General features: G+C 64.9%; 1 protein-coding gene across 2 annotated transcripts in view; it reads left to right on the top strand.

The window, feature by feature from the left end:
• The window catches only part of SLC6A9 (solute carrier family 6 member 9), a 45,052-nt gene extending 39,072 nt beyond the window's left edge, over nucleotides 1–5,980 (top strand). For both annotated transcript variants that reach the window (XM_039485970.1, XM_039485971.1), the window contains exons 9-14: nucleotides 207–444; nucleotides 757–891; nucleotides 2,807–2,906; nucleotides 4,045–4,145; nucleotides 4,691–4,861; nucleotides 5,329–5,980. In XM_039485970.1, the coding sequence (XP_039341904.1) occupies nucleotides 207–444; nucleotides 757–891; nucleotides 2,807–2,906; nucleotides 4,045–4,145; nucleotides 4,691–4,861; nucleotides 5,329–5,526 (943 nt within the window). In that variant the 3' untranslated portion in view covers nucleotides 5,527–5,980. The remainder of the gene's footprint in view (nucleotides 1–206; nucleotides 445–756; nucleotides 892–2,806; nucleotides 2,907–4,044; nucleotides 4,146–4,690; nucleotides 4,862–5,328) is intronic.
• The last annotated feature ends 1,901 nt before the right edge of the window (nucleotides 5,981–7,881 follow it).

The following is a 7,881-nucleotide window of genomic DNA, read 5'->3' on the forward strand; positions in this document are numbered from 1 at the left end:
CTGGGCCATGCCCCCAGACACCCACTGCCCCCTGCCATCTGCCAGGGCCACGCCCGCTGACTCCCAGCCCCCCACTGGGCCAGGCCTCCAACTCCCACCCCCCTGGTCTCACTGCACCCCCTGCTTCCTTCTGCCTGGCTGTGTCCCCCTCAGGCCACACCACCTCCCCCCTCCCCCGGCTGCTCTCTGACCCGCCTGCCCTGCAGGGACAGCATCATCATCAGCATCACCAACTGCGCCACCAGTGTCTACGCCGGCTTCGTCATCTTCTCCATCCTGGGCTTCATGGCCCAGCACCTGGGGGTGGACGTCTCGCAGGTGGCCGACCACGGGCCCGGCCTGGCCTTCGTGGCCTACCCTGAGGCCCTGACGCTGCTGCCCATCTCGCCCCTCTGGTCCGTCCTCTTCTTCTTCATGCTCATCCTGCTGGGGCTGGGCACGCAGGTACCAGGGCCTGGGGGTGGGGAGAGTGGGGGCCGCAGGGGGGTGGGGAGGGCAGAGGGGAGAGTGGGGGGCGCAGGGGGTGGGAAGGGCAGAGGGGAGAGTGAGGAGGCCCCAGGGGGACAGAGAGGGCAGAGGGGGTTGAGGACAGTCGAGGGACGGGGCTGGGAGGGGCAGCCAAGGGGGCTGGGTGCAGCCTGGAAAGCTGAGGGGGGCTAGGGGCAGCCTGAGGATCTGGGGGAATTGGGGGCAGCCAGAGGGGCTGGGGGCACCATGCCCAGGCCAGGCACTGGCTGACCCTGACTCCCTGCCTAGTTCTGCCTGTTGGAGACGCTGGTGACGGCCATTGTGGACGAGGTGGGGAACGACTGGATCATCCGCAGGAAGACGTTTGTGACGCTGGGCATGGCCGTGGTGGGCTTCCTGCTGGGCATCCCGCTCACCACCCAGGTACGGGCACAGGGCTCCCCGCCGGGCGTCCCGCTCGCCGCCCGGGCCTGGGCACGGGGCTCCCCGCCGAGCGTCCCGCTCGCCACCCGGGCACGGGGCTCCCCGCCGGGCGTCCCGCTCACCACCCGGGCACGGGCACGGGGCTCCCCGCTGGGCGTCCCGCTCGCCACCCGGGCACGGGGCTCCCCGCCGGGCGTCCCGCTCGCCAGCCGGGCACGGGGCTGCCCTGGGGGGGAGCAAGAGGCCTCACCCTGCTGGGCCCCCTTTGATCCGCCCCCACTGTCCCCCCAGCCCCCTTCCTTCCTGCCCCCTCGGTCTGTCTGCTCCCTGCCGCGGCCCCCAGCGTGGGAGTGTTACGGCCCCTGCCCGGCAGTGTAGTAGAGAGGGAGCTGGAGGCATGGGCCTGGCTGAGGCCTGAACCGAAGCAGGGGGCAGGCCGAGCCTGGCTGATGGAAAGCAGCGAGCACAACTCCGGGTGTTGGCGATACCAGCCTGGCTCCTGCCAGGTTCGGTGTGTGCAGGCAGGTTCCAGCTGGTCCCCGTCGTACGCCCTCTGCATCTCCTCCCCTCCCTTCCCCGAGGGCTGTGCCTGTGCCGATGCCCAGGCTGGGTGGCGAGACACATTCCTGGCAGGGATGGTGATTCCCCCTGCTGGGTGCCTTGCAAAGCTGGGCTGTGATAGCGGTGCCTGGCGCCAGGGGTGGTGCTGAGTGGGGATGGTGGTGCCAGGTGGTGATGCCCATTCTAGGCAGGGATGGTGGTGTCAGGCGGGGAAGGTGGTGCCAGGCAGTGGTGCCAGGTAGGGAAGGCGGTTCCCCAGACTGTCTCACTCTGACCTCTGTGTGACGGTGCAGCCCGTGGGAGCCAGCTGAGGTCACTCAATCAGGGTGAACTGCAAACAGAACGGGACAGATCAACCCCAAACGCTGGTGGTTATTCCAATACTTAGATTTACCAACCAGCGCAGAACAGCTCCTGTGTTACCTCACTGGTTACTCAGAAGTTCAAACCCCGCAGTTCCCTTAAAGTGCCCAGCCTCAGGCCTCCGTCCAGACACACCTGTCAAACATCTGATGATGAATTCTGAAAATCTTATCTCATCATATAAAAGAACAGATTCTTCCAATCACCAAAGGATCAGACCCCCAGATCCAGGTCAAATGATAACTTAGATCTTACCCAAAATACAGGCTTATAGTCAATTCTTGTTAACTAAACTAAAATGTATTAAAAAAGAAAAGAGAGAGAGTGTGGGTTAAAAGATCAATATACAGACAGACTTGAATTCAATTCTTGCGGTTCAGATACACAGCAGAGATGAGCTTGTAGTTGCCAAAAGTCCTTTTCGATATAGTCCATGGGTTATAGTTCAATGTCCATATTCAGGGTGACTCCAGTCAGTGACTGGGGATCTCAATCCTTATGGCTTAAGGTTTCCCCGTCTTGAAACCCAAAGCAGATCTGAGATGAAGCAGGATTGTGTCCCAGGTTCTTATATGTTTCCAGCAGCCTTTTGGCCTGAGAAAACAATAGGCTTAATTCCGTCTCCCAAACATCCTGGCAATTAGCACAGAGTAATTTATCCATTAACAGTTCAGACACAGGTTACCACAACCTTCAGACACATAGACAATAATACCATTTCCCTCGAGTGTCTTCCTAAATGTTAATATTCCCTTTTTTGATCTTCGAATCAACGCCATAGTAATAGACAAGACCTGTAAGACCTGAGCAAACACCTCCTCTTCTATCTCTAACAATGCGGCTGCATTTCAAAGCTCTGGTCATTTACAGATCTTCCTAACCAGTCTCTAAAGTTCGGCCCTGGGTCAGGTCCATCTGGGAGCTTCTGGCCCTGCCACCTTTCTGTGAGCTGTTCTATCGCACTCCTAACGTCCCACCCTGCTCTCCCCAGGCTGGGATATACTGGCTCCTGCTGATGGACAATTACGCCGCCAGCTTCTCCCTGGTCATCATCTCCTGCATCATGTGCGTCTCCATCATGTACATCTACGGTAGGTTCGCCACCTGCTGGCGCCATAGCAACGGTGGCCCGTAGCCTCCGCCCCGCGCTCACAGGTGGGGTACCTGGCCTGTCAGCAGCCAATGGGGGCCCAGCTGATGCAGACACCAGAGCCATCAGGAATAGACCGTTCTGATTGGCTGGGCCACATGCCCAAAGAGCAGCTCGCAGTGCAGTGCCAGCCAGGAGCAGGACTCCTGGGTTCCACCCCCCGCCCTGGGAGGGGAATGGAGTCTAATGGCACCAGGAGAGGGAGCCTGGACTCCTGGGTTCTAGCTCAAGCTAAGAGAGTGGGGTCTAGTGGGTTAGAGCAGGGGGGAGGGAGCCAGGACTCCTGGGTTCTGTTCCCACTGGTCCCAGCCTCTCTCTGTTGGACTATGGGGTGAAGGGCTGCGCTCCCCAACTGGGGGTGCTGGTGATGGGCAGAGGGTGCGGGCAGCACTTCATTTATTATGAAAGAGGAGCTGGGGCTCAACCAATTGTTTTACATTCATAACTGATGTGGCAAGCGCAGAGGTGCCAGGGCTCTGAACCGCCAGGCCCAGCGGTGCCGGGGCTCTGAACCGCCAGGCCCAGCGGTGCCGGAGCTCTGAACCGCCAGGCCCAGGGGCGCCGAGGCTCTGAACAGCCAGGCCCAGCAGTGCCGGGGCTCTGAACCGCCAGGCCCAGGGGTGCCGAGGCTCTGAACAGCCAGGCCCAGAGGTGCCGGACCTCGGAACCGCCAGGCCCAGAGGTGCCGGACCTCGGAACCGCCAGGCCCAGCGGTGCAGGAGGCTCTGAACCGCCAGGCCCAGCGGTGCCGGGGCTCTGAACCGCCAGGCCCAGCAGTGCCGGGACCTGAACCGCCAGGCCCAGCGGTGCCGGGGCTCTGAACCGCCAGGCCCAGCGGTGCCGGGGCTCTGAACCCCCAGACCCAGAGGTGCTGGGGCTCTGAACCCCCAGGCCCAGAGGTGCCGGGGCTCTGAACCACCAGGCCCAGCGGTGCCCTGGCACACATTGAGCACTGGGCATGGTTGTTCCAACCCAGATCCAGGTTTCCCAGGGGAGTGTGTGTGCGTTCGGGGGGCATTGCCCATCCCCATGCCCCCGGGCGCTGTTTCCTAGTGAGTGTCCCTGTCTGCTCCCACCAGGCCACCGGAACTACTTCAAGGACATTGAGATGATGCTGGGCTTCCCGCCCCCCCTCTTCTTCCAGATCTGCTGGAGGTTCTTCTCGCCCGCCATCATCTTCGTGAGTGCTGCGCCCCTCCCATGGCAGGGATGGGGCGGGGGTGCCAGCCCATGGGGGGGGCAGGGCAAGGGATGTGACAGACCGTGGGGGAGGTGGGTGGAGGGCTGTGCCAGCCCTTGGAGGGGTGGGGGAAAGGCAGGGGGTTGCTAGCCCATGGGGATCCCAGCCTGGGGAGAGGCAGGGAAGAGGGATGTGCCATGTAGGGGCGGGTGATGGGAGGCTGGTGAGAGTGGAGGTTATGGGGTGGTGGGGGTGGAAGATGCCAGGCCGTGGGGGGGGGAGTGATGGGTGGCTGGTGGGGGCAGAGGTGATGGGGGTCGCAGATGTCAGGCTGTAGGGGGGGTGATGGGTGGCTGTTGGGGATGGAGGTTATGGGGCAGGGGTGACGGGGTGGCAGGCGCTGGGGGGCTGACAGGGATGTGGGGCTGGTAGGTGTGGGGCCCGTGGGACACAGGGCCCTGCTCTGCTCTCCACCCCAGTGTAGGGGCCATGCGCAGGCCTGGGGTCCCCAGCTGAGCCCACGCCCCCCCTTCTGTGCCCCCCAGTTCATCCTGGTGTTCACGGTGATCCAGTACCGGCCCATCGCCTACAACACCTACGTCTACCCGCCCTGGGCCATCGGCATCGGGTTCCTCATGGCGCTGTCCTCCGTGCTCTGCATCCCGCTCTACGCCGTCTACAAGCTCTGCCGCGCGGAAGGGGACACGCTGCTCCAGGTGTGGGGGGAGGGGGGGGGCTGCTCCCCTGCCCTGTGCCCCAGCATCCCCACGTGGCTGAGACGGGCTGTCCCCTTGTGCTGCAATCCAGGACCTGCTGCCACTGTGGGGCGGGCTCCAGTGCCCTGGCCAGCAAAGCCTGCCCCCCACCCCCAGGACTCCTGGGTTCTCTCCCTGGCTCTGGGAGGGGAGTGGGGTCTGATGGGTTACAGCAGGGGGGCAGGGAGCCAGGACTCCTGGGTTCTGTCTAGGAGGCAGTGGAGTCTAGTGGGCTGGCTTGGACTCCTGCCCTGGAGGTGGCTGGGGGTCCCTGCTGGCCCCTCGGGCCTGGCTGAATGTCTGGCTGCTCCCCGGCTTGGGGGTCGCGGCGGGGTCTGAGGTGGAGGCAGGCGCTCGAGGCCCCTCGCGTCCTGTCTCTGGGCTGGTGCCCACGTGGCCGAGCTGACGCCCCTTCTCTCTCTCTCTAGCGTTTGAAAAATGCCACTAAGCCCAGCCAGGACTGGGGCCCGGCGCTGGCTGAGCACCGGGCCGGGCGCTACGCCCCCGCCCCCAGCCCCCGCCTGGAGGTGCAGCTGCTGAACCCCGAGAAGCCGCGGAGCGAGGACGTCGCCCTCCCGGGGCAGGGCAGCAACGGCTCCGCCCACAGCCAGGACTCCAGACTGTGACCCCGCCCCGCCCTGCTCGGTGGCGCACTGCAGTGCCCCCTGCACCGGGCACCGCCGGGGGCTCCCCGTGTGTGCGTTCCCCCCCTGCTCCCCTCCCCACGGTGTGTTACCCCTCGTGTTTACAGTAGGGTCCCGCAGCTGGGCCCAGCGCACCGCCGGCAAGAGGGGAGCGGCTGCCCAGCCCCAGCCCGCCCGCGGGGGGGCCGCTCGGCAAGGGCCGAAGGAGCCGTGGAGGGCGGGTGGACCTGGGGGAGCAGTAGGAGCCCAGGGGCAGCTCGGCCCCTGCCCAGCCCGTGATGGGTACAGGGAAGCCGGGGCCCACGTGTCCTGGGCTGGGGGCCAGGGGCTCCCAGCTGCCACAGGGGCCGTGCAGATGGGGCTCTGGGAGGAGGGGGCCCAGGAGACCAGCTGCCAGGGCCAGGGGGCGCCAGCCCCGCTGTGGAGGGGCAGTGAAGGGGAGGGCAGCACAGAGTCGGTGGGGATGTCAGATGCTGGGGGTGGGGGGCAGGCAGCAGGGGGGGCAGGCTAGCCCGGCCCTTTGCTCTGTCTTCCAGGCCCTCCCCTCCTGGCTAGGCTGAAGCAGGGTGGGGGGGGGGGGCGGCTGCTTGCGTGGAGGGAGATGGTGTCTGGCTGAGACTGGGCAGGGGCAGAGCCTGGCGGGGCGAGTGGCAGTGCCAAGGCCAGGGTTGTGTCTGGGGCAGGCAGGGTCCAACCCACCCGGCAGGACTCCGACCTGTGCCCCAGGCGTGGCCCAAGCCGTAGTGTGCCACCATCTCCCCGCCAGAGCCCCAGAGCCCCTCCCCCCAGCTGGCACCAAGGGTGGAGCACTTGGAGAGGGATGACAGCGAGGATCCGGGGGCGGGGGGAGCCCCTTTGCCAGCATGTGCGCCCACATGCACTGCTCCCACTGCACAGACACACACGGCTCAGAGCACACTCCTAGGGCACAGCCATACACCTACGGCACATGCACAGACATGCACGGCCCAGACACACACGGCTCAGAGCACACTCACAGCACACACAGCGCACACTCCTAGGGCACAGCCCCCCCCCCCACACACACACGGCACGTGCACAGACATGCACAGCACACGTGCAGACACACATGCACATACGGCCCAGGCACATGCGTGTACACACGCCCATACACCCTCACCCAGCTCTCTCACACGCACATTGCCTGGGGGCGCAGGGCCGGACCCGGCCATGTCCCTGACACGCTGTGAGCAGAGCGTGCCCAGTGCAGCCCCCCCCCCCCCCCTGCTGTAACCCATGGTGGGGGGTGGGGCTGCAGTCGGGCTTCCTAGACTATCAGGGTTGGAAGGGACCTCAGGAGGTGTCTAATCCAACCCCCTGCTCAAAGCAGGACCAATCCCCAACTAAATCATCCCAGCCAGGGCTTTGTCAAGCCTGACCTTAAACACCTCTAAGGAAGGAGATTCCACCACCTCCCTAGGGAACCCATTCCAGTGCTTCACCACCCTCCTAGTGAAAAAGGGTTTTCCTAATATCCAACCTAAACCTCCCCCACTGCAACTTGGGACCATTGCTCCTTGTTCTGTCATCTGGTACCACTGAGAACAGTCTAGATCCATCCTCTTTGGACCCCCCCCCCCCTTGAGGTAGCTGGCTGGGTCCATATGCCAGTGCCAGCCAGGTGTCTGTGCCATCAGCCAGCCACTGCAGGCCCCAACTCCTAGCCTGTGGCTGGCACGGGGGTGGGGGGGGGGTCTCCATTTGCTCAGCCCTGCCTGAGGGGCTTCACCGAGCCAGCAGGACCCACGGCCTTGTCCGCTCCCTGCTGGTGTGGCTGAGCAGGGGGCTGGGCATGAGCTTGGGGGGTGGCCCTGCACCCTCGTGGCTCTGCCCCAGGGAGGGGAAGCACTTTATGGCCCGAGGGGCCGAGTCCAGCCCCCTGCCGTGAAGGGGATTGCTTGGCCCAGCTGGACTCACCCTGGGCCCCACAGCCTCCATGGTGGGGAGGGGCAGCGCCCCAGCCTGCTGCTAAATTGCACACCCGAGTCCCCTGGGGCCGGAAGCACTAAGTTGGCGGGGGGGCGGGGGGAGGCGCTTTGCTCTGCGTCAGACGCATATTAATAGAGGAGGGGCTGCAGCGGGGGCGGGGGTGCTCCCCAGATCACTCTGCAGCCCCCCCACAGGGTGCCCACATCATGGGGCTGGGCTGGCTCAGAGAGGCGGGGGGAGGGCCCAGCTCCCAGCCCGCATGGGGCCCAGGGGCGATACAAGCCATGGCTGTGTGTGTGTCTGGGGCCAGGGGGCAGCTGGGCCCTGCCCCCAACCCAGCTTTGGGCCTGGCCCATGGGGGGGGGCGGGTACACACCTTTGGGCACC

The sequence above is a fragment of the Mauremys reevesii genome, linkage group 8, assembly GCF_016161935.1.
Source record: "Mauremys reevesii isolate NIE-2019 linkage group 8, ASM1616193v1, whole genome shotgun sequence".
In the NCBI taxonomy this organism is placed as follows: domain Eukaryota; kingdom Metazoa; phylum Chordata; order Testudines; family Geoemydidae; genus Mauremys; species Mauremys reevesii.